The following is a 26,583-nucleotide window of genomic DNA, read 5'->3' on the forward strand; positions in this document are numbered from 1 at the left end:
GCCATGGAACGCGTGGTCTGTGCATTACTTTGATTTATCCTTATTAGGGTTACACACCGGGTAAAGTGTAATGTAGCATAAGTGATGATCATGTTACATTGTATCTATGATAAATGAAGGATAGTGACATCACATGGGAGTCTGGTCATATGATGTCACTAATCCCTGACAAATGACTGTGAACACACACCTATCAGTACTATTAATAAGGTATTACACTACCTGGTACCTGTTTAATGTTACATTAAATGCAAGGTATAAGTCACAGTTCTAGTTAATACTTCAAACAGCCCACAGTGTCTCATTGTACCACCCACAGTATGTCCCTATATTTAATGTGGGTATAGCAGTCACTGACAGGTCCCACCCCCCAAATTGTTTATCTCCTGCACTATCTGGCACCATAGCCGAGAGGTGATGCTGGCGTTAGAGGACGCAGTCCCACCACTTGAAAGAAAATGGCTTCCGGACAACGTTGGTGCCGCAGTGCACTTCTCCGCTGTACTTATGGTAAGTAGAAAAATCATCGAGGAAGGTGCAGATGAGCCCCAGAGGCTCCAACAGCGAGCGCACCTTCTCCTCCAGGCAGCACACACCATCAATCTGTGGCCCGAACGGCTTCGGAATCCCCAGGTTCTTCCCCAGGACCAGCATGTTCACCTGGTGGGAGGGAGGGGAGAGACTGATTAGACAAAGGTGTATATAGCATGGGCTCTCACTTCACCTTAACGGGCACTTGTCAGGTCCCCCTCTGTGTACCCAGCAGCTGCCCGCTTTATAACCCAACAGTGATAGACTCTAGACCGTTAGTTACATTGTTCATTCGCTTCATCCTTATGTATATCCTCAAGGAAATGGCATGTATCCAAAGGGATGAGAAGATTACTGTATATTAAACCGCTGCAATTTACGTTTCCACTGTCTTATGTTTGGGCGTGGGGGGACGGGGAGTAGGAATAAGAAGTGTCAGCTTCTCTGCCGCACTCCGAGCTATCAGTTTCTGCAGAGAGCTGTAATATTGTTGGAACAAGAGAACAGTAACAATGCTGAATCTCTATAACGGGTCAGGGAACTTTTTTACCTTTTAGCCCAAAATATATTTAGATACGTCGACGTTACCGCCTTGATTTGAAAGGAAGGAAATCATATAGTAGTGCCCCCATAGTTATGCCCCTGTAGTAGTGCCCCCATATAATGCCATTGTAGTAGATCCCCCATAGTTATGCCCCTGTAGTAGTTCCCCCATATAATGCCCCTGTAGTAGTGCCCCCATATAGTGCCCCTGTAGTAGTTCCCCCATAGTTATGCCCCTGTAGTAGTGCCCCCATATAATGCCCCTGTAGTAGTGCCCTTGTAGTGCCACTTGTACAAACAAAAACACCTTAATCCCCGCTCCTGCATTCGCCGCCGTCCTGTCCGCCCGGCTGCTCCTCGGAACTATGGAAGAGATGTCATAGTGCGCATGGAGAGAGGCGGAAGCTGGAGTTTAGAAGAGAACTCCAGCCTCCGGCTAACGCAGCGCTGCAGGGAAGGAGCCGGGCGCCCGCTGGTAATAACACCTCAGCGGGCGTCCGGCTTAGAGCCTCCCTGCGGCACAGCCGGGCATGCATATGAATCATTATATATTATAGAATGATTCATATGCATGCCCGGCTGTCCATCCATTACCCCCAGGAATTTCATTTTTACCCCATGTGGGGTAATTTACCCCTGTTCCCTGACCACTGCTCTATAGGTACATTTATACAGCTATGGAGGCATATTAAATATTTCTGACAAGGTTAGTGGATAACTTGTATAGTAGCTATAGCCTCTGCTGTACATCCAGCTGTCCCCCCGTGTTCTACCCCTCTCCGTCACTCTCACCATGTTGGGGTAGAAAGCCCCGGCCTGTACGTCATACTTTTCAGATGAACTGCATTTGTACAGTACAGGTACATCGATGATATCCTCCTCGGACAGTCCCAGCTCCCGCCTCATAATCTTCCTGTTCATGTCAATGTACTCCTGAGGGGTGACACACAGGACATTGGGTCTCACACACCAGCAGACTTATAGTTACTATATACAGAGAATAAGCCCCAATACTTACCTGACACATATTGGTAGCCTTCGCCATTTTCTTGTCTGCCAGGATCTCGTCAATGGTATATTTTGTTGTTTTTAATCCTGAAAATAATACAAACACCATAATTTCTACCTACTGCGCCGGGTAAAATGCGCCCATCTCACCATAGGGTATATCCAAAAAGCAACAAATAGTCATATGTAAAATCCAGAAAGCTGTCATTTTGAATTGAATGGCCTCTCATAATACAGAACATGTGTGTAATACCACTGACAGGAGCCAGATTGTGGGCACAGTATGTAAGTGCCCTGCCACCTGCCCTGTGCAGAGCAGAATAAAACGGTTTACGCGGTGACATCACCCCATGTGCGCATATCAAGCAACTAGGAATTAAGGCTGTTGCACAACAAGCTGCCAGTAATATGCCAGGTTGGATTTCTCTAAAGAATTCAAGGATAATAGGAAAATGTTCATAAAATATGTTGAATATAAGCCACTGGCCTAACGTGTGTGTGTGATCTGTGTCCCAGCACCACAGAGGCTGCATACCACTAGCCTAACGTGTGTGTGATCTGTGTCCCTGCACCACAGAGGCTAGATACCACTGGCCTAACGTGTGTGTGATCTGTGTCCCAGCACCAGAGAGGCTGGATACCACTGGCCTAACGTGTGTGTGTGATCTGTGTCCCAGCACCAGAGAGGCTGGATACCACTGGCCTAACGTGTGTGTGATCTGTGTCCCAGCATCACAGAGGCTGGATACCACTGGCCTAACGTGTGTGTGATCTGTGTCCCAGCACCACAGAGGCTGGATACCACTGGCCTAACGTGTGTGTGATCTGTGTCCCTGCACCAGAGAGGCAGGATACCACTGGCCTAACGTGTATGTGATCTGTTCCCCAGCACCACAGAGGCTGGATACCACTGGCCTAATGTGTGTGTGATCTGTGTCCCAGCACCACAGAGGCTGGATACCACTGGCCTAACGTGTGTGTGATCTGTGTCCCTGCACCACAGAGGCTAGATACCACTGGCCTAACGTGTGTGTGATCTGTGTCCCAGCACCACAGAGGCTGGATACCACTGGCCTAACGTGTGTGTGTGATCTGTGTCCCAGCACCAGAGAGGCTGGATACCACTGGCCTAACGTGTGTGTGATCTGTGTCCCAGCATCACAGAGGCTGGATACCACTGGCCTAACGTGTGTGTGATCTGTGTCCCAGCACCACAGAGGCTGGATACCACTGGCCTAACGTGTGTGTGATCTGTGTCCCTGCACCAGAGAGGCAGGATACCACTGGCCTAACGTGTATGTGATCTGTTCCCCAGCACCACAGAGGCTGGATACCACTGGCCTAATGTGTGTGTGATCTGTGTCCCAGCACCACAGAGGCTGGATACCACTGGCCTAACGTGTGTGTGATCTGTGTCCCTGCACCACAGAGGCAGGATACCACTGGCCTAATGTGTGTGTGATCTTTGCCCCAGCACCACAGAGGCAGGATACCACTGGCCTAACGTGTATGTGATCTGTTCCCCAGCACCACAGAAGCTGGATACCACTGGCCTAACACGTGTGTGTGATCTGTGTCCCTACACCACAGAGGCTGGATACCACTGGCCTAACGTGTGTGATCTGTGTCCCAGCACCACAGAGGCAGGATACCACTGGCCTAACGTGTGTGTGATGTGTCCCAGCACCACAGAGACTGTATACCACTGGTCTAACGTTTGTGATCCGTGTCCCAGCACCACAGAGGCAGGATACCACTGGCCTAACACGTGTGTGTGATCTGTGTCCCAGCACCACAGAGACTGTATACCACTGGTCTAACGTTTGTGATCCGTGTCCCAGCACCACAGAGGCTGGATACCACTGGCCTAACGTGTGTGTGATCTGTGTCCCAGCACCACAGAGGCAGGATACCACTGGCCTAACGTGTGTGTGATGTGTCCCAGCACCACAGAGACTGTATACCACTGGTCTAACGTTTGTGATCCGTGTCCCAGCACCACAGAGGCAGGATACCACTGGCCTAACACGTGTGTGTGATCTGTGTCCCAGCACCACAGAGGCTGTATACCACTAGCCTAACGTGTGTGAGATCTGTGCCCTAGCACCACAGAGGCAGGATACCACTGGCCTAACGTGTGTGTGATCTGTGTCCCAGCACCACAGAGGCTGGATACCACTGGCCTAATGTGTGTGTGATCTTTGCCCCAGCACCACAGAGGCAGGATACCACTGGCCTAACGTGTGTGAGATCTGTGTCCCAGCACCACAGAGGCTGGATACCACTGGTCTAACGTATGTGTGATCTGTGCCCCAGCACCACAGAGGCTGGATACTACTGGCCTAACGTGTGTGAGATCTGTGTCCCAGCACCACAGAGGCAGGATACCACTGGTCTAACGTGTGTGTGATCTGTGCCCCAGCACCACAGAGGCTGGATACTACTGGCCTAACGTGTGTGAGATCTGTGTCCCAGCACCACAGAGGCAGGATACCACTGGCCTAATGTGTGTGAGATCTGTGTCCCAGCACCACAGAGGCAGGATACCACTGGCCTAATGTGTGTGTGATCTGTGTCCCAGCACCACAGAGGCAGGATACCACTGGCCTAACACGTGTGTGTGATCTGTGTCCCAGCACCACAGAGGCAGGATACCACTGGCCTAACACGTGTGTGTGATCTGTGTCCCAGCACCACAGAGGCAGGACACCACTGGCCTAACGTGTTCTTAAGAATAAAGCATATTTTTATGCTTTTGTAGTATGAATGGTGTATTTATTGATTACCAGTCATTTATATAGCACACACATATTTCGCAGCTCTTTACAGAGACTATTTCAGTCAATGTCAATCGTCCCTGTCCCTGCGGAGCTTGCACTCTATATTACCTGTCACATGGACACACACACACTAGGCTTAATATGGCAGAAGACATTAGCCTACACGTATATTTGTAGAGTATGGGATGAAACTAGTTCCCGGAAGAAACACATGGAGAACATACAAACTCCTGAGATTTGTGAAATCGGCTTCTCCGTGCCCACTAACCAGACCATTTCGCAATGAGAAAATGCATGTGCTCTGCCAAGATGAGGCGCATTCAGTAAGGATCCTGGTAGGCTGTACCCACCTTCAAACATGACCGCACTTCCGTGACCTTCTTCCTGCTTCTCTGTGAAAAGCTCCAAACATGCCCTGGGACTCGCCAAAAGCAGTCGGAAGCCCTGAGGAGCAAGAAAAAACATACACTCCTGATATGAGGGATAGACGGCAATCCGTGGCGGGTTCACGGCCGTTGCATTCGCACGTGCCACCTAAACCTTTCCTTCTTTGCAGGTCACTCACTGCCACCCCCTGCGGGAAGGTACTCGCCCCATGTCAAGCACTCCTCTGCGTGGACTTTTGCAGCTGTTAGAGACATAGGCCGTATTCAATTCGAAGCAGAAAAACGAGATACGCAGAAAAGTATGGCCGATTGCGACTTTTCATCAGGCAGAAACTTATCTCTGTATTCAATTGCAAACACTTTTCGCGTACGCGAAAATGCGATGTAATAGGCGAAAAAGATTTCCCTCTGAACAGCAGGAGAAAAAAAGTGCAAAATCGCGATTTAGGGGTGCAAAGGTGGGGAAACCACTCAGCACCCTTGGGACAGCCCCCCAAAGGATAGCCGTGTAAAAAAAAAAAACGAGGAACACCTCTAAAAAGCACTTTGAAAATGGGGGCGAAAAAGTGCAAAGTGGGGGTACAACTTAAAAACTAGCTAAATAGACTTTTGGGGGGTCTGCAAGTATGGGTGAGGTGTTTTTTTTTATTACAGGTGTTTGCTGAAGGTGCGTTTCATAAAACTTCACTTGAGCGACTTTTAAATATGCTTGCACCCATTTTCAAGTACCCCAAATTTGTCTGAATACTCATTTTCACCCCAAAAAACTGCTAAATGCCATTCTTCACCACTTGTGCAAACACGCTAATTAGAGGCCATTGGACCACCTTAAGCACCCCAAACAGTTTAATTAGGGCTAATCGGGTACTACTACATTGATCCCCAATGTTTCTGCATTTTTTGGGGGGGAGGTTCAGGTTAATTTCCCCAATTCTGGCACCACTTTTCGCGTTTTGCCGTTTTCGCATCTTTTGGAAATTTATAGGGCGAATTGCCGGTACGCGCACGATAGGTTTCCGCGGCTAAAATACACAATGTAGGCTAAAACTCCGGCATGCAAAACTTTTATCGCATACGCAAAACTAATTGAATACGGGCCATAGATGTAAAAATCCTAGTAGCGATTTCCCCGCTATTTATAACTGCCCCATCCCTTAGTGGGTAACAATCTGAAGCATGCTATCCTTAGCAACCCCCGAAATAGAAAGGGGGCTGCGGGTAGTATAGAAGCTACAGTTTCCATGACAGATTTGTTATTTACTTAATATACAGATTTGGAGATACAAGTGAACATGGTTAGTGATATCAGAGTAACTGACATGCTGTGCTTTACAGTTTGCACTTTTTGGATATCATCACATTCCACATCTTGTGGCTCAGAGAGGCGGCTACAGCCGTTTGGGATGGAGTGTGGAAAGATAACGTGAGAAAACCCAGGTGTAATGCTGCAGAACATTAAGATGGAGTCATGTATGCTACACGGTTTCCTAGCGTGGCGCTAGGTTTATGTCTGAAGTCTATGGACTATGGCCCTGATTCAGAGCCGGACGCTCTGACAGAACGCTCGCTCTGAATCAGGGCCGTCCTTCTCTGAGCGGCCTCCTGGTCGCTTGCATAGCTGTGGGTCAAGACCATCGCGACCATCGGGCTTGCGACAAGACCCTTGCGGTAGGGTCTCAATGCTGCAAACCCAAGAGTGCTTTTGGCCTCCGTCTGGGCAGACACGCCCCCGGCCCGCCCACCAAAGGGGGCATGCTGTCACTCAACATCGACAGCACGCCCCCTTTGTAGCGAGACCCGGAGCAACGGCTTGCCCGTCGCTATCCGGGACTTGCGCATGCGCACGACGGAGCCGGCTCCGTCGTGTGCATGCGCACTGGGCCAACATCAACCCGCTTGCGAGCGGGTCTGAATCAGGCCCTATGCCAACACTTCCGTTCAGGAAGAGTGTATAGAACTGGACGCATTCATTCTGACCGCTGCCCTGGCAGTGGGCGTGATCCTAGCACATAGTTACACCAAGTTCTATGGGAGATTCCGCAAGTACACAGGAAGCCACCGCTAAACAAGCTTTTGCCAGTTTGTGTAGCAGCTGTGCCATCCGTACCTTCCTATCAGGCGCTGGCACAAAGCTCAAGAATTCATCGATGTGGGACACATGGAGCCAGGTGGAGAAGAGATAAACCGGCGCCTGAACCTGCTGCGCGTGGAGGAAGTCGGTGACAACTTTGTTCATGTGACTGTCTGACCTGTAAATAAAATTAGGTTTATTTTTTATTTTTTTTCAAAATAATTTTTATTGAAACACTGGACACATTTACAATCACAAGTTCCAATAACACTAGTACAATAAGTATAACATCTGGTATGCATTGCAGATACATAGCATTATCAATATATCCATATAATATTGAGATCACATTCACCAAATAATTGCATTATTCTATCAAATGCTTTGCATTTATCATTTTGAAAAAGGTACAATATATTTGTTTTAACTGTAATACAATACAATTCTACAGATAACATGTGAAATTTTCAACATCATACCAGATATTATAAACATCAAATATTAACTAAAAAGAAAGAAAAGAAAAATAAATAAAATAAAAATACTCTCTCCCCCCCCCTACCCCCCGCACCCGGAAGAAACAAAGCTCCTCCCACATTTAATATGTTTAGGGACCAACAGAAGTGATATCTATTGGAGGATTGTTTTCAATTGTCTGAAGTGTATACCATGAGGTATCTTTTACACTATTGTAAATTTGACGTCGCATTTCTAGGGATAAAGTAGATATAAATGACTCCCACGTATTGAAAATTTTTTCTACTTTAGTTTCTTTTCTTAATACTACTTCTAACCAATCCATTCGAAAGATATTAAATAATTTTGCCTTGAATAACGCAAAAAATGGGGCAGTATTTGAGATCCATTCCTGCGGTATTGTCTTGCGTGCTGCCGCACTGATTGCTAAAAGCAGTCTCCTACGCCCCTTACTAGCCCTCATGTCTGTAGGAATAATGCCAAAAATGGCCCTCTCTGCTATAAGAGGGACGTAGTTAAGTATAGATGATGCCGCATATCTTTTTACTTGTACCCAAAATCCTCTAACTATTGGGCACGTCGTGTATGTAGGAAATTTCTGAACCCACTGTGAAAGTCCCCTAGTGTTGGATGTACGATCCGTAGTAGTTTTAAAGTGTTGATAATAATTAGAGACGGCCTTCTTCAAAATTGGTGGTTCAGAAGGAAGACTATCTATTGGATTATTCCAATCTCCCTCTGCAAACACCTGAATAAAAATGAGGTTTATTAAAGATATTTTTAAAAAACTATTTTCCACTCCAGGACTCTGCTGTCTTACAAGGTGCCGTGCGCCCAACTCTGTCATTCTACATAATTACATGTCATTATAGGGAGATACATGGAATGGGACATGTAGGCAGGTTACGCCCAGTGATTACAACTGTGGAGTTATTAAAATAAGGGTTTAAAGTTTACAGGCAGGAAATCCTACAACAATCTAATGAGGATGTGGTGATTTGTCTATACTTTCCTGTGGAGATAGAGTATTATTCACCCTCTTTATACACATGTAGGGCCTGATTCAGAGGTGAACGCGGGCTCGTCGCGGCTGCATATATTGGCATATATCTCCCGTCTGCGACTTTACTGCAAATGCAGCTGCAAGGTCCTTCCCTGGCGCACATCTCAACGTATGAATGTGCGAGGACTGAGATGCCCACTGTCAGCGTCCGTATACGCTGTAATACCGCCTGCTGCGTCTTTAGGTGCCGCCATCGGTTTCGCCCTCTAAACTTGTACCAGCCCTATGCCAGGTGCAGACTTTCAATCTGCGTACGGCCTCCGATGTGAGCCATTGAGTATATGCAAAGACGCCCGCGACACTCCCATAACACGCCCATAAGACGGACTATGGGCTGATTTAGCGCTTAACACAGGTTCCCGGCAAGGCCAGGGCTTGCGTCGATCATTGGCAACAATTATTTCGGCCATTAGGCCCCAAGAACCCTAAAGAGTAACTACACACTTGGGCATAAGGCCCTGCGTTGGGCATCGTTCGTGTTGGGCATAATGCCTTGGCAACAGACGCCTGGCACTAGGCCTAAAGACCACCATTATTTTTGTTTGAGGGCTCCAGCCCATGTCACATATCAGGGCGCTAAGCTCCAGTTTGTGAGGAGGAGGTCCTGGCCGCACTGTAGATATTAGTAGAAGGTCACCACAGGATAGGCCTAGAGGTGCCTGTGGGTGGTAAACCTACGCCCAGGCCTACAACACAGATAGAAGGTTGAAACCCATTCTTTGCTGTCTGGGCGCAAATCTCTAGACACCATGTAGGTGTAAATAGGCCCTTTTGCCACACAGAGCACCTCACCCATTTCCTGCCAAAATAGGCAGTTGCAGTAGCGGAAGTAAGGAGAGGGTTGCCCTGACCATACTCACAGTCATAGCAAACCAGGGGTAACCTCTGTTATGGTGGGTATGTAGCGGCCGCCGGTCACAATTCCGACAGCAGAATGCCAGCTAGGGATTCATGATAGGCGGGCCCGAACAAGGTAAGTCCGGGGCGCCCGTCCTATACGCTGCGGGGGGTTCTTAGGTTTAGGGCACCCCGAGGGGACTTAGGGTTAGGCTAGTGGAAGGAGGGGTTAGGGCTAGGTGCCACCGGGGGGAGGTTAGGGATAGGCACCCCGCCCCCCCCCCCCCCCCCCAGGAGGGTTAGGTTAGGGTGTGGGGAGGGGGGTTAGGTTTAGGCACCTCTGGGGGGAGGTTAGGGTTAGACACCCCTAAGGGAGGGTGAGGTTACTTACGTGCCGCTGTCGAGATTTCCTCCCTTCGGGCAGCCGCTGTCAGGATTTGAACAGCCGCCAGCATTTCAATCCCACTCCCACAATGGTGTACTGTGATTTATTACTAGTGTGCATTTACCAGGAGTGTTATGCAGACAAGGATAGTGCACTGCACTGGGAATGTATCATAGGGTCCTTGTGTTAGACTGGTGTGGATGGGAGATACTACACTGTGCAGTGCAGCCATGAGGGAGGGCTGTGTGTGTGTTTTGTTGAGGTACAATAACGTGACCATCATGAAAGTGATGAAGACATAACATACCTCCCAATTATCCACAGTCCCTATTCATGGGCTGTAAAATACATGGCGCTGGGTAGGATGTCATTTAGTGAAGCAGCTACTTGTACATTACTGGTTGCAGTGATCTGGGGTCTCTCTGTACAGGGAAGATATAAGAAAGAACTATATATGGTGGATGGTAGAAGAGATACCTACATGTCCAGCCCATCGCCAATGAGAATCCTCCCCAGGGGGTAGCTTTCTCCCCTCACAGTCACAGGGGGACTGACTTCCAGGTTCCCAAATGCATCCAGGGTGCTCACCGAATTACGGTCTTTCGGTTCCCGTGTCACATATCCAAAATCTGGCCCCTAGAGAAACAGAATCCTATAATACACACATAATACATAATATATATATATATTTTATTCATTATTCTAAAGCGAAAAACAATAAAGCAAAATATAGAAGGATCAGATAACACATAAAGTGTTAAATAAAGAGAACATAAGTAGCCAATAGCTGCGTGAGCTAAGGCCCTGCCGCAAGCCCCAGTGAGCTTCCGACTCTAATAGAGCGGGCCGCCCTCAAACGGCAGGCGTTCCTTTGGCGAACGCCTCCATTTGGCCAGCCACGCCCCCCTCCCCGCCTACAAAACTGGACGAGCTGTTGATCAACATCGACAGCCGCCCCGTTTTGCTGCGAGCCCCGGAGCAAGTGATTTCTCGCTCGCTCCGGGGCGAGCACACGAACGCACTGCCCGGCCATCGACCCGCTTGTGAGCGCATAGCGCTTGCGAGCGAGTCTGAATCAGGCCCTATGTGCCCCCACCAGTATAGGAGGATTATTCTCTACAAACCTTCGCACCACGATGTGCAGGAAAAGCACTGATAAAGTACACACTGTGCGCAGGGCGAGCGGGGTGCGTGCCCTGGGCACCGTTGGACCGGCGGTGCGGGGGGGGCGCCGCCGGCCACGGTACCGGCTCGCCCGCCCTAGTTAGCCAGTGTAGCACCAACCGCAATGAGTGCGGTCAGCGCTACACATTTACACAGGACCGGCGCTAGGCTTCCAGCGCCAGTCCTGTGCTGCACAGCTGAGCCCGTTCCCTCCCCCTGAGCGCTTGCCCAATAGCGCCAGGAGGCGGGCTCAGGCTGTGCATAACACACGTGCGTGTGTTAAACAGCAGCCAATGAGAGCCAGATAGACTCTCATTGACTGCTGCAGCACCCACTGCAAGAGCCAGACTTCCGTCCGGCTCCTGCAGTGGGTAATGGGACTGACGTCATGACGTCTGTCCCATAATGCTGAGCGCGCCAGCCCGGGCGGCGGCGGGAGCGGCGTCGCGGACAGGAGCAGCGTGGATTCAGGTAAGTATATTTTTATATATACATTTTATTTATTTTTTTAACCTATCTGCACAACGGGGGAGGGGGTGGCTACTACTGGGGGGACCTCTACTGGGGGAGGGGTGTCTCCTACTGGGGGCACAATTATTGGGAGGACCTCTACTGGGGGGGGCTACTACTGGGGGCACTTAATCGGGAGGGGGAACCTCTACTGGGGACTGCTACTTGGGGGGGAACTACCACTGGGGGCATTATAAAAGGGGCTTACTACTAGAGTCACTGCACTCGGGGGACCACTACTGGGGGGCAATAATAGGAAGGGCCACTACAGGGGGCACTGGATAGGGGGGATCACTACTGGGTGCCTGCATAAGGGGACCACTACTGGGAAAACTGCATGGGGGGGACTACTGCTGGGGGCACTATATAAAGGGCACTGCATTGGGGGGGGACTACTACTGGGGGCACCATATAAAGGGCACTGCATAAGGGGATACCGCTACTGGGCGCACTGCATTGTGGGGACTGCTACTGGGGGCACTGCATAAGGGGGAACACTACATGGGGCACTGCATTTGGAGGGGCCACTACTGGGGGTACTGAGTAAGGGGAACTAATTGGGGGCTGTATAAGGGGGACCACTACTGGGGATACTGTATAAGGGGCACTACTATGGGCCTGCATAAGAGGGGTACTACTGGGGTTAAGGTGCATATGGATAGGAATGTTCAGTGTGAAAATAAAGGGGTGTGTCATGTTGACACGCCCCATTTTTAAGTGACCACGCCCATTTTTTTGCCCAAGGCGAACGCACATAGGAGGATGGGGTGGGGGGGCTCCCTTTTCAAATTTGCCCTGGGCTCCAAATACCCTAGTTACACCACTGATCATGCCCCCTGCATACATTACTTATCCAAGCTGCTGTACAACGCAACATTGTATAATATGCGGGAACATCAGGCTAAGTGACCCATGAGGTCAGGGAAGCTGGCCGCCGCAGATGAGAGAAAGAGCCCAGGAAATCTCCGTCAGCCGATGGAAATCCTGGCCTCCTCCCTCCCCCCCCCCCCCCCCCAACAGCGGCGACACGCCTCTGTTTCAGGAAACGGAGGCCGCAGACGACGCCTCCCGTCCACAAACTGCAGCAGACTGTCACTCACTGACAGACTGCTGCCGATCTGTGTGCGATCAGATTCCGGACCATCGAGAATCTGCGTTCAGAAGTGCATTAGCGTGCATTGCCGAATAATGGCCTGTGATATGTAAATGCTTGCATTCGCATTGCGATCGCACCCTGACATAAGGACGCTCACTTCCCCTTACACACATCCTTATACTTGGCCAACATATCGAAACAATCGGTAACATGGAGTAACACTGGACCCATACGCACAGGTAAGGCAGGTCAGAACTCACTCAGGAATTGCTAACTTCTGCGCACGCTATGAGGCCTCAGGCTGTGTATGGTATTGCAGTGGATAATGTATGCACGCCCATGCAACGGCATTGAAACATACTGGCACGCCTGCGTTCACCCACAAACGGCACTTCCTGTCAATCACTCTATCATGAGTCTGCGTAGCCTCTGTGTACGCAGTTCTGCGTATTAGCAACCAAGTTCCTCGCTGAATCAGGCCCTGTGTACACAATGCGAGAATAGCTATATAGCTTTGCCAAACCTCAAACATTTACCCACTGTATACCCTTTGGCCCGGGAGGCTCCCACCCAGCCCTTTCTAAATAAATGAAATACATTTTATTGACCTCTATATGCCGGTGACACGTGAGTAGTGTCCGACTGCGCGACCTCAAAGCTGTAAAGCTGACTGGTGATTTCTCCGGCATTCAGGTGTATATTGGAACTCAGTCAGATGTGAACGCGATACAGATATTTACGCAGATCGAGCGATTGTTAGCCATTGCGAATGCGTGTAAACCGCACTGCGCAGCGATTAAACTGCAAAATCGCTCACACGGAGGATTACCTCTCAAAGGGAAAATAAATCAGCCCCGGCGTGTCTGAAGACCCGATATGTATGCAGCAGCTTAGATTTACTCAGAGGACTGATGGGCGCCTGGTCTGCGTTCCATGTCCGGTTTTGTGCGTGAGCGGCGGATGTGAGATGCTGTCAGTGGGTGTGTCTATGCACTGGGTGGTGAGTCAGTCATTAACATATATTCGCAATTGCGAATCCGTGAGAGATCGCAGCTGCGATGGCATTTGCGCCTACATTTGAATCGGGCTCATTATGCTTTTGTGATCAGCTTTCAGCAGTTTAATTGATCCTTAATAGTAAATGCATTAGTTTGAAATGAATGGTAAAAAACTTGGGTGCAAGTGGGACGTATGTGTCACTGGCGTAATCCAGACTGTCACCAGCCAGCACACATCATACGATATTGCCGCTTAGCATATGGTGGCTATTGTAGCGTTTTTAATTAACACAAATAGCGCCTGCGATTCTCAGTTGCGGCCAATTTTACAAGTGTAGGAAATGTATACATTGGACTGCTCTGAATGGACAGTCGAAACTTTTTTGTGGGTTACATGGGGTGCACTTTATAAATTACCTCAGATAGAGGCAGCCATTTTGTGGGCTGAACCAGTATTCAGCCTATTCCCTAAGAGCTAGCAACATAGTCAAAGCACTAATCTCTAATAAATTAATAGTCTGCACTCTAAAGCTGGGTATACACTAAATGTTATGTTGGTCAATCTTGCAATCCGTTGTATAGTGTGTACCCCCAATTCCACTCAGTTCATTGTTTGATGAATTGTGTGGTCCTATCTTTCTATCCGATGTGCTGCAAATCAAAAGGGGCGATGCGACAGACCACGTGGTATAGTTACATCAGTGGTAGCCAACCCTGGTCCTCAAGAGCTACCACCGGTGCATGTTTTGCAGGTCTCCTCACAGAATCACAAGTGATATAATTAGCTCCACCTGTGGATCTTTTCAAATGTGTTAGTTAGTAATGACTACACCTGTGCACCTGCTGGGTGGTCTGGAAAACGTGAACTGTTGGTAGCTCACGAGGACCGAGGTTGGCTACCCCTGAGTTCCATTAAGCATGTAACAATGCATTGCATCATCATAAAGCGGATTGTGCAGTGTGTATGGCGATGCAATATACGTATCTATACATCACATTGCCGCAGCGCTAAGTTGGGGCATCACTGAGGAGTGTACCCAGCTTCGGCCACCAATGTTGATGTCTTCACTGCACACAGGTGTTAGGTTACCTGTACAATAGAAGAAACTTCCTATGTCTATCTTGAAACATGAGACAAATCTCCAAATAATATACCTCATATAGAAAGGGGAACAAAATGAACAAACCAGAACTTCTTTGATGGGAAAATCTTTGAGTCCTCTGTTTCTTGGTGAGTCCAACACAACCGGGAAGCATTTGTGAGGGGCTTCTATATAGCCAAACTCCATCTCATCCTGCAGATTGAGAGAGAGGACAGGAAAGAGATGTTATTGGAGATGTAGAGGTGAACACTCCAAACTTACATTAGCTGGAGGTGAGATGGGAGACATGTTATAACCGTGTTATTGGAGATGTAGAGGTGTACAGTCCATCCTTACATTAGCTGGAGGTGAGACTGGGGACATGTCATAGCTGTGTTATTGGAGATGTAGAGGTGTACAGTCCATCCTTACATTGGCTGGAGGTGAGATGGGGGACATGTTATAACTGTGTTATTGGAGATGTAGAGGTGTACAGTCCATCCTTACATTAGCTGGAGGTGAGACTGGGGACATGTCATAGCTGTGTTATTGGAGATGTAGAGGTGTACAGTCCATCCTTACATTAGCTGGAGGTGAGATGGGGGACATGTTATAACCGTGTTATTGGAGATGTAGAGGTGTACAGTCCATCCTTACATTGGCTGGAGGTGAGACTGGGGACATGTCATAGCTGTGTTATTGGAGATGTAGAGGTGTACAGTCCATCCTTACATTGGCTGGAGGTGAGACTGGGGACATGTCATAGCTGTGTTATTGGAGATGTAGAGGTGTACAATACACTCTTATATAAGCTGGAGGTGAGAGAGTGGACAGGACAGAGCTGTGTTATTGGAGATGTAGATGTGAACTGTACAGTCCACTCTTACATTGGCTGGAGGTGAGATGGGGGACAGGTCATAGCTGTGTTATTAGAGATGTGGAGGTATAAAATCCATCCTTACATCGGCTGGAGGTGACATAAGGGACATGTCATAGCTGTGTAATTGGAGAGGTAGAGCTGTACAGTCCATCCTTATATTGCCTGGATGTGAGATAGGGGACATCATAGCTGTGTTATTGTAGCAGTAGAGGTGTACAGTACATTCTTACATTGGCTGGATGTGAGATAGGGGACATCATAGCTGTGTTATTGTAGCAGCAGAGGTGTACAGTACATTCTTATATTGGCTGGAGGTGAGATAGGGGACGTCATAGCTGTGTAATTGGAGATGCAGAGGTGTACAGTCCATCCTTACATCAGCTGGAGGTGACATAAGGGACATGTCATAGCTGTGTAATTGGAGAGGTAGATGTGTACAGTCCATCCTTATATTGCCTGGATGTGAGATAGGGGACGTCATAGCTGTGTTATTGTAGCAGTAGAGGTGTACAGTACATTCTTACATTGGCTGGATGTGAGATGGGGACAGATCATAGCTGTGCTATTGGCAATGTAGAGGTGTACAGTCCACTCTTACATAAGATGGAGGTAGAGGACAGAAACAGAGCTGTGTTATTGGGAATATAGAGGTGTACAGTCCCCTCTTACATAAGCTGGAGGTGAGATGGGGGACAGATCATAACTGTGCTATTGGCAACGTAGAGTTGTACAGTCCACTCTTTCATAAGATGGAGGTAGAGGACAGAAACAGCTGTGTTATTGGGAATGTAGAGGTATACAGTCCATCCTTACATCAGCTGGAGGTGAGATGGGGGACAGGTCATAGCTGTGTTATTGGGAATGTAGAGGTGTACAGTCCACTCTTACATAAGCTGGAGGTAGAGGACAGAAACAGAGCTGTGTTATTGGCAATGTAGAGGTGTACAGTCCACTCTTACATCAGCTGGAGGTAGAGGACAGGACAGAGCTGTGTTATTGGGAATGTAAGAGTCAGCTACACACATACTGTATACATCAGCAGGAGGTGAGACATATGACAGGACAGAGCTGTGTTATTGGTGATATTGAGGTGTACAGTCCACACTTACATCAGCTGTAGGTAAAAGCATAATAATCATGTATCCCAGTGATGTCTAACACTTTAACCACACAATAAGTGAGCTCAGGTCTCGCTGACAGTCAGACAAAAGTGAACCTATACATGATCTTAGCAAAGAGATGGATCACTTTGGCTGGATCTCTCTGCGATTTGGCAATACATGGGCATGACCAAATTGGACAGGATTCGGTCTGTTTTGCGTTGGGATCACTGCACATGGGTGCTGGGTAGCAGAGAAAGATGTTTCAAATTTCATCTGGGACCTCAAAGTTGTTTATTCTTTCTCAGCAAAGTAAATAGTGATGCAATTAGACTGACAGACAAGAGCTACGGAGGTAACACCTGCTGCGCAGCCTTATGGGGAATACAATAGATTATAGAACTACTGTCCTCCAAATGAATGGACATCTCCCAATCTCCTAGCAGATAATGGAAATTGGGTGTGGGTATGCAGTGATGATGCCTGTGTCACTCATGGCCTAAAGACAAACTAAGTATTGCTCCGCCAGTTTGGTACAGCGAACTGCGTTATCAGGTTACACCCGCTACACATCTCCTGGAGAGCTCTTTAGAAAACAAAAAAGCTTTTTGTCAATATGATTGAATAAACCTGCAATTTACAGTAGAAGCAAAATAGTACATCAGAAACGTTTAATTATTGTGCAAGGAATTCCATGTTAGATAATAATACCAAAGTGGCAGAATGGCATTAATAATTACAAAAAGTGTTCTGCAAAATCCCTGTTCATTTGTCTGTGAAGCCACCAGTTGCCATGTATGAAAGGTTGTGTGTTACTGGGCTTAGCAATGTACTGACGCGTTTCTCTCCTCTGCAGTAGGTGTCATGTTAGGAGTTTGGAGCTTCTGGATTGGCTGATTCATACAAAAGGGTGGGACCAGTGATGACACCGTAACACTCTAACAGGGGTGTAATACATTACAGCATCTGCAGTGGAATATCGGGGAAACACCAATCGATGTGTTCTTTCATGCTTCAAATTTTAATATTTAGGGTCCATACATTTCTTCCCTACTCTACATTACATTAGTTGATTGCAGGATTTACAGTCCAGTGCCCGTCCTCTCCCCTTGTAATATGACCGGCGGGCTCACCTGTATCCATTGGTCTCCTTGGTTTTCTGTGTATGTGCATACGTTCAGCGAAGACCGCGTCTTCTTCACAAACGCCGCTAACAACTTAACAAAGTCTTTATTGCCATCCACACTGGGCAAAAAGAAAAGTATGTTATGTCTGTAATTATCACATAAACAGATCACTGACACTAGTAGCTGGCAGTGCGAGAATAGGCGCTGAGAGGAAATCTTAAGTAAGTAGACATCTGTATATAGCAAATCATATGGACTACAGTGGATTTCAGGATGGAGATCTGCGTGGAGGCGCTGACTTATAAACTGTCTACTAACTTATATATTGTCCAGTCCAGAATGGAGAGTCCTATCAGCGGGTCCCTAGAGTAGCTCTTCTTGTAGACTCATTGTGCAGAATTGGGGAGGGGGCTTACAGTCACTGCCTAACTGGTACAGAGCGTGAGAGCCAGCCTCTAACGAACCCATGAAGATGCGCTGAAGCAGACACAGTAGCCAGGGGTGGCATAGCTATCAGGATTTAATAAACACAAAGAACCATGGGAACACCATCAAATGATTTTCCATAGAGTGTGCCCCCGCTGTAATAGTGCTGGTAGGACCTGTGCTGCTGCCTCATAGAGGGGTGGGGGGCGGAGGTGTACACACAGGTGGCACAGCCAGGGGAGGTGGTGCTGCCAAGAGGTTGAGGACCCCAGGGCCGGATTAAGGGGGGGGACGACAAGCGGCGGTCGTCCCGGGGCCCCCACACACAGAGGGGCCCCCACACTTGAGCACGCAGGGGGGGGGTTCTGAGTACCTAGAAACCCCCCCTGGTGGACCAACTCCCGTCATCACTGGCCATAATGGGGGTGGATCCAATACAACAAGCCCCACCCCCATATCAACCGCGAATCGTGGCATTACGACGTGAGGGGGCAGAACCTAATGATGTGAGGTGCCCGCTCCCATTAGCAACCTGCAGCTGCTGGATACAAGTAAGTGTATGTGTACTGTGTGTGTATATACAGTATTTGTATGTGCTATTGTATTTACAGTATGTGTGTATATGTGTATGCAAGTGTTAATGTGTATATATGTGTTAGTGTGTGTATACTGTGTATGTATATGTGTTAGTGTGTTTGTATGTGTATACTATATATGTGTGTGTTAGTATGTTATATATATATATATATATATAATATATATAAGTTTGCTACATATATAATATATATATATAACACACACACGTGGGGGAGGTAGGATTAGACTCCGTGGGGTGGGGGGAGCAGGCTCCGTGTTGCTTGGTGGGGCCTCCCTGTCTTAAAGCCCTAGAAGGCTTAATCCGGCTCTGCTACAGTGCATGGTCTGGGCCCCTTTAAATATAGTTTATAAAAATGCATACAGTACAATAAACCAGACTGATAATAGCAATGCACTGAAGTGCAAACACTATAGGTCTAGGATAGCAGTATAATGTATACATATGTATAATATTTAAGCATATGATGGTGATTTTGTCTATATATACCACATTAATGCACTGCACATGTAATAGGGGATTCTGCACTCACCAGCCCATGCATAAACCTCCATGAGAACTGCATTAGGTCCAGTAAAGGCCATTGTGAAAATATTTATATTATTTACGTTTTTACCACTGAGACGACTTTTTGCAACTACATTCTGAGTCTGCAACATGCTTAGGGTTTTCTAATTTTCACAACTATGATTTGCAAGAGGACCAAGCACCCATGTTCAACAATGGTCCTGCTACACCAGGTAACCTAGAAGAGGGGATGGAGCTCGCCCCCATGCAGTGGGGCCCACCAGGGATTTCCCCTGTTCCCCTGTGGGTCGGTCCGACACTGGGTGCTTGTGGTTGCATTATGGTCCCTGGAGCAGTGAGCAGGACTTGTGCGTAGAGAGAGCCCCCAGATCCTGCAGGACCCCCCTTACACTGACCGGTCATGGAGGAGTCACTTTTACACCTCTCTACTTCTGACATGTACATTTTATTGTCATATTGCCGAAAGTAAAAATACTTCTTGGGCGTCACTTTTCCTGACAGAGTTCTCCTCCCTTTTATTCTTCATTCGTTCTAATTAAATATAGGTGCGGGGCTCTGGAGACATTACTGGTGGGTGTGTATCTAGTTATTATACTATAGTTACTGCCAATCTGCTCATTGTAACTGGCTCCTAAGTGCTATGTACTGTCTTCTCCACCTCTGACCATTGTTCTGTGTTTGGAAACTGCTATACTTGTATATCATATGTAAAATACAATTAAGTAGGTGAGTCAATAGTTACAGATGCAGCAGAATCAGGTGTGAAAGTATTAGGGGCCTTTTTACCAAAACCTTTTTTCATAAAATGATGTAGAAACCGCAGTCATTTTATGTATTCCCGCTATGTACTAACAGCCTAATGCAGAAGATTTCACAGAAATCTCCTGCAAAAGGCTAATTAGCACTGCAGACCGCAGTCCCCAGTCCCCATTATCATCAATGGGGCTATGTTCTGACCCCTCTGTACCTAATTCCAAATAGCCCAGCTTTACAGAGTTTTGCCCCATTGGTTTACGCCATACTACCACTTTATGCCGATGGAGGCATTCTCCTAGGAGAGGGAGGGATCTTACGATCCCTCTCCTGCAGCCTCCGTCCGGATCCGGAAGCTGATACTATCTGCATCCGCAGTGTCAGATTATCAGGAGGAGTGTTTTGAAGACATGAAAGACCCCTGGGATGTAGGTGTAGCTGTAACGCTCAGGGACAGCGATTCTCTCAACATAAACATTAAGGGGATATTTTAAAGGAAAACTTGTGTTGCAATACAGACTGACAATAATTACAGCACTGCCACAATTATTATTACATAGGTCCCCTAAGACCACCTGTGACTGATTATCGCAATTCCCCGGTTCTGCCAGGGTCCCCAACTCGTCTGACATCAAGCAGAGGGGTCGGGGACCGGCAGCCCCAGAGATTACAGCTCAGGATGCGGTTAGAGCTGTTTGGTGCCCGCCTGGAGCGTTCAGCGGCACTGAAGCAGGGATTCTGGCTGCAGGGTGCCGTTCCAGCAAGGATAGCAACTGCGATTATGCACGCAATTGGCCGATTGTTGTGTTCTGCACATGCAGTGCGTGTGTGTGAACATCACACTGCGATTGGGACTGTGATCGCAGTGACTAGGCAGACATATCGCAGAGTGATTGACAGGAAGCGCCATTTGTGTAAGGTGACGGGGGGTGGTCGGGGAAGCGCAGGCGTACCAGGGCGTTTGAACGCCGTTGCAGGGGCGTGCATGAATTTCCCACTGCGATGCCGTACGCATAGTGATAGCACTCATAGCGTGTGACGAGATTAGTAAAGTGTGCGTGAGGCTGCGATGGTACTCCATGTTACCGATGGTTTCGCAGTCTTGCTAAGGATTACGGAAGGTAAGGTGGGCGTCCTTATGTTGTGCTGCGGCGGCATGGCGAGCGCGATGGATTAGCATACTATCGCAGTGAGGCTGCGTGTGTAATTGCTGTTGCATTCGCAGTTGCGATCCGTAATGAATCAGGCACCACTGGCACACCCCTAGTGACGGCCCTGTTGGCAGACACTACGGTGGTAGGTGGTAGGTGGTGTGCAAATGGGGAGGTTAATCCACACGGCAGATGACACAGGGCTAGCAATAATGCAGCAGGTACAGGATGAGAGATATCCCAGTTGCAGCCAAGACCGTACAGGGTATTCTGGGCATTGTAGTGCACCCGTGTTACTGTAATACACTGTGATATGCTTTTTGCATCTTTGGAGCAGTGGGATATACTGTATGTATATTAGATAGTAAGCGGTGGTGGCACAGTGGGTATTGGGGTCTCATGGGGCTCCAACAATTGTGGCACTACTCGGGGACGTCCGTATATGCCGGAGAGAGAGGAGAGGAAGAAAGCGCATGTCGGGTGGAGAGTCGCCAATGCTGCGCGTTAACAGATGCAGCACATAGCGCCTCCACAGTGCCCTGGCCGGCGGGGTCCCACTGAGAGAGGGTGCCGGGTGCACCCAGCCCCCATGCCCCCCTCCTTAATCTGGTTCTGATTCACAACAAAGCACAAATCGTACAATGTGCCAAAAGCAGCTTTAGACCAGCTGGGGACCTAGATTTATGCCAATGAACATGGCTTTACAGAGTAAGATGGCGGCGTTGGCAGACGAGTAGAACTTTGCCCAGCCAGAGGGGAGGAATTGGGCAGAGATGTTCCAGGTAAAGTCTGGAATAAAACATAAGTACCAGTTATTGAAAGGGGTGGATATAAAGTGATAGGCGGTGGCACTGTCATGTGACCCTTTTGCACAGTGCGCCTCTTTTCACCTCTCTGCGCACCTCTGCCCCCTTCTAGGTTCCGGGCGGCAGCTCCCAAGACCAGGCAAAAGACTTGCACTGTGGACTGTGGTGTGCTTTGTGACCCACTGCCACTCTCTTCTCCTAGTGTATCAGTAATAGGTGCCAGGAATTACATCGTGAGCTCATAATATCATATGTGTACGTACTTGCAGACATAGACTTCTAGGGGCTTCTGAGTGTTCGGTGTCATGATCCACGGAGAGACTCTGAAGACCACCTGCTCTTTGAAGATCTCGGTCTAATAAGAGGCACAAACGTATCAGCTGCAAATAATATATAGTAATAAACATACATTTTAAGACAAAACAACTGTTGAGCCCTGCCTCCTGTGCTCTGCCTCCCTCCTGTGCTCTCTGCCTGCCTCCTGTGCTCTGCTTCCCTCCTGTGCTCTGTCTGCCTCCTGTGCTCTGCTTCCCTCCTGTGCTCTGCTTCCCTCCTGTGCTCTGCCTGCCTCCTGTGCTCTGCTTCCCTCCTGTGCTGTGTCTCCCTCCTGTGCTCTGCCCTACTCCTGTGCTCCGCCTGCCTCCTGTGCTCTGCCTGCCTCCTGTGCTCTGTTTCCCTCCTGTGCTCTGTTTCCCTCCTGTGCTCTGTTTCCCTCCTGTGCTCTGTCTCCCTCCTGTGCTCTGTCTCCCTCCTGTGCTCTGCCTGCCTCCTGTGCTCTGCTTCCCTCCTGTGCTCTGTCTCCCTCCTGTGCTCTGTCCTACTCCTGTGCTCCGCCTGCCTCCTGTGCTCTGCCTGCCTCCTGTGCTCTGTTTCCCTCCTGTGCTCTGTTTCCCTCCTGTGCTCTGTTTCCCTCCTGTGCTCTGTCTCCCTCCTGTGCTCTGTCTCCCTCCTGTGCTCTGCCTGCCTCCTGTGCTCTGCTTCCCTCCTGTGCTCTGTCTCCCTCCTGTGCTCTGTCTCCCTCCTGTGCTCTGCCCTACTCCTGTGCTCTGCCCTACTCCTGTGCTCCGTCTCCCTCCTGTGCTCTGCTTCCCTCCTGTGCTCTGCTTCCCTCCTGTGCTCTGCCTCCCTCCTGTGCTCTGCCTCCCTCCTGTGCTCTGCTTCCCTCTTGTGCTCTGTCTCCCTCCTGTGCTCTGTCTCCCTCCTGTGCTTTGCTTCCCCCTGTGCTCAGGCTGCCTCCTGTGCTCTGCTTCCCTCCTGTGCTCTGCCGGCCTCCTGTGCTCTGTCTCCCTCCTTGGCTCTGTCTCCCTCCTTGGCTCTGTCTCCCTCCTGTGCTCTGATTCCCCCTGTCCTCTGCCTGCCTCCTGTGCTCTGCCTGCCTCCTGTGCTCTGCTTCCCTCCTGTGCTCTGTCTGCCTCCTGTGCTCTGTCTGCCTCCTATGTGCTCAGCCTGCCGCCGGTGTGCTCAAACTGCTGCCTGTGTTCTGCCTCCCTCCTGTGCTCTGCCTGCCTCTTGTGTTCTGCCTGCCTCCTGTGTGCTCTGCCTGCCTCCTGTGTGCTCTGCCTGCCTCCTGTGTGCTCAGCCTGCCTCCTGTGTGCTCAGCCTGCCTCCTGTGTTCTGCCTCCCTCCTGTGATCTGCCTCCCTCCTGTGATCTGCCTGCCTCCTGTGTGCTCTGCCTGCCTCCTGTGTGCTCTGCCTGCCTCCTGTGTGCTCTGCCTGCCTCCTGTGCTCTCTGCCTGCCTCCTGTGCTCTCTGCCTGCCTCCTGTGCTCTGCCTGCCTCCTGTGCTCTGCTTCCCTCCTGTGCTCTGTCTCCCTCCTGTGCTCTGTCTCCCTCCTGTGCTCTGTCTCCCTCATGTGTGCTCAGCCTGCCTCCTGTGTGCTCAGCCTGCCTCCTGTGTGCTCTGCCTGCCTCCTGTGTGCTCTGCCTGCCTCCTGTGCTCTCTGCCTGCCTCCTGTGCTCTCTGCCTGCCTCCTGTGCTCTGCCTGCCTCCTGTGCTCTGCTTCCCTCCTGTGCTCTGTCTCCCTCCTGTGCTCTGTCTCCCTCCTGTGCTCTGTCTCCCTCATGTGTGCTCAGCCTGCCTCCTGTGTGCTCTGCCTGCCTCCTGTGTGCTCTGCCTGCCTCCTGTGTTCTGCCTGCCTCCTGTGCTCAGCCTGCCTCCTGTGTGCTCAGCCTGCCTCCTGTGTTCTGCCTCCCTCCTGTGATCTGCCTCCCTCCTGTGATCTGCCTGCCTCCTGTGTGCTCTGCCTGCCTCCTGTGTGCTCAGCCTGCCGCCAGTGTGCTCAGCCTGCCTCCTGTGCTCTCTGCCTGCCTCCTGTGCTCTCTGCCTGCCTCCTGTGCTCTGCCTGCCTCCTGTGTGCTCAGCCTGCCTCCTGTGTGCTCAGCCTGCCTCCTGTGTGCTCAGCCTCCCTCCTGTGCTCTCTGCCTGCCTCCTGTGCTCTCTGCCCGCCTCCTGTGCTCTGCCTGCCTCCTGTGTGCTCAGCCTGCCTCCTGTGCTCTGCCTGCCTCCTGGATGCTCTACCTGCCTCCTGTGTGCTCTGCCTGCCTCCTGTGTGCTCTGCCTGCCTCCTGTGCTCTGCCTGCCTTCTGTGCTCTGCCTGCCTCCTGTGTTCTGCTTGCCTCCTGTGCTCTGCTTGCCTCCTGTGCTCTGCCTGCCTCCTGTGCTCTGCTTGCCTCCTGTGCTCTGCCTGCCTCCTGTGCTCTGAGGCCCTGATTCAGAGCCGGACGCTATTTGCGCTCGCTCGTTCAGAAAAAAGGGGTGGCTATTCAAATGAACCGTTCGCTCTTTGCGGTCTGTTGACGCCTCTATGTCTGAACGAGCGAACAAAACATGCGGTCGTAATTTTGAAAAAGACGCCCCAGGCCGCTCGCACCATACGTCATGTCCGCTATTTATTAGATTAATCGAGTACATCGAACAGCGTATGAACTGCTCGCTATTCTTGTGGTTGGTTTTTCCTACCGCAATCTTGCGAGCAGTTCTGACTATAAAATAACCCAGTGACGTGGTCAATGACGCTGCTGTATTAATTATGCACACCCATAAAACGCCCGTTTTGACCTTTAAGCACGCCTGCGTTCGGATCTCCACTCCCCGTTTTCAAGCACCTTCCCCTGCTACCACCCACATACGCCTCCTCCTGTCACTCAAAATAGCAGGCATTCGCTATTTAGCGAACAAACGATTTTCGGCCGCACTGACTGGTTCGCGCATGCGTATTACAATCCGTACGCATGCGCAGATGTTCGAACATCGCTCATAATGAACGAGCGGCTTTGAATGAAGCTCTGAATGCCTCCACTGCCCGGTCTCCCTCAGCTGGAAACGCGGTTTCTATAGCTATTGCCTAGCATTCAGACCACTGGAGACAGAGAAGCAGAGTCTAGTGCACCGGTGGTTTTCCCCAGTGACCCTGTAAGGAGATTTGGGCATTGCTGTACCCGGTATGCAGGTCGCTGCACCCACAATGTAACAATACATAGGATGCATTCACAACCATTTACACTTTAGATTAAAGTATAATTAACTTTCCTTGGATTAAACACTGGTTGTATTAATAGCAGCTACATCTGTCTCCTCTATACTAAAAAGCTCAGGACACTACACACCCTGTGACATATTCCTGTATTGAGCTAGGCAGTCCATCCCGTGGTGGATGGCAGCCTGTGACTGGTTATATATGGTTTAGGTTGTATTCAGTCATATGCCAGAAACCTTTAATATTTCAAGAAATGGCAACTGATTTGTTGGTAATCCTGGAAGCTAAAATAAAATATGTTGCAAACAGAAGATAACTGATGACCTCAGGACAGCTGTAAATGTCTACATCCATGTCCCATCCGATCACTTACCCCACATTCAATCTTCTGAAATGTTAGCTTGATATAAACCAGACCAGGGAAGTCAGCGTCCGGGAACTCAAGACCTTCCACGTAGAACGTTACCTCGTCCCTGTTCTTGCGCTGGACCTCATAGGACAGCTTCCCCTTCCCCAGCACATGGGAGTAATTTTTCTCTAAATCAGAGGAGCAAAGGTATCAACATCTGGCACCTCTGATATTCATCTTCTCATAATACTGATACAGGGACGCCGAATGGGATATTTATTTATTATTCAGTAACATTTACCATATTCTGCAGCACTTTACAATTTGGGAACAAAAACTCATATAATAATCTTACAATCTATAGGATAATTGCAGTGTGACACAAGAGGGTAAGTGCCACCTAAACCTGATGATGTAGATAGAGCCATGGGAACCATAGACTTGAGTGTGGAACAACATGT

At 49.3% G+C, this 26,583-nt stretch overlaps 1 protein-coding gene across 2 annotated transcripts in view; it reads right to left on the bottom strand.

The window, feature by feature from the left end:
- Window positions 1-239: 239 nt before the first annotated feature.
- Window positions 240-26,583, bottom strand: part of LOC148443084 (protein-arginine deiminase type-1-like) — a 102,879-nt gene continuing 76,535 nt past the window's right edge. Inside the window, exons 7-16 of one of the 2 annotated variants that reach the window (XM_088463249.1) lie at window positions 26,147-26,310; window positions 22,561-22,652; window positions 18,045-18,156; window positions 15,037-15,144; window positions 10,563-10,717; window positions 7,356-7,497; window positions 5,213-5,306; window positions 2,093-2,169; window positions 1,867-2,007; window positions 240-660 (exon numbers count right to left, since the gene is read on the bottom strand). In XM_088463249.1, the coding sequence (XP_088319375.1) occupies window positions 427-660; window positions 1,867-2,007; window positions 2,093-2,169; window positions 5,213-5,306; window positions 7,356-7,497; window positions 10,563-10,717; window positions 15,037-15,144; window positions 18,045-18,156; window positions 22,561-22,652; window positions 26,147-26,310 (1,319 nt within the window). In that variant the 3' untranslated portion in view covers window positions 240-426. The remainder of the gene's footprint in view (window positions 661-1,866; window positions 2,008-2,092; window positions 2,170-5,212; window positions 5,307-7,355; window positions 7,498-10,562; window positions 10,718-15,036; window positions 15,145-18,044; window positions 18,157-22,560; window positions 22,653-26,146; window positions 26,311-26,583) is intronic. The other variant, XM_088463250.1, reaches the window with a different exon arrangement.

This window comes from Taudactylus pleione, unplaced genomic scaffold (genome assembly GCF_031769625.1).
Source record: "Taudactylus pleione unplaced genomic scaffold, aTauple2 ptg001334l, whole genome shotgun sequence".
NCBI lineage: Eukaryota > Metazoa > Chordata > Amphibia > Anura > Myobatrachidae > Taudactylus > Taudactylus pleione.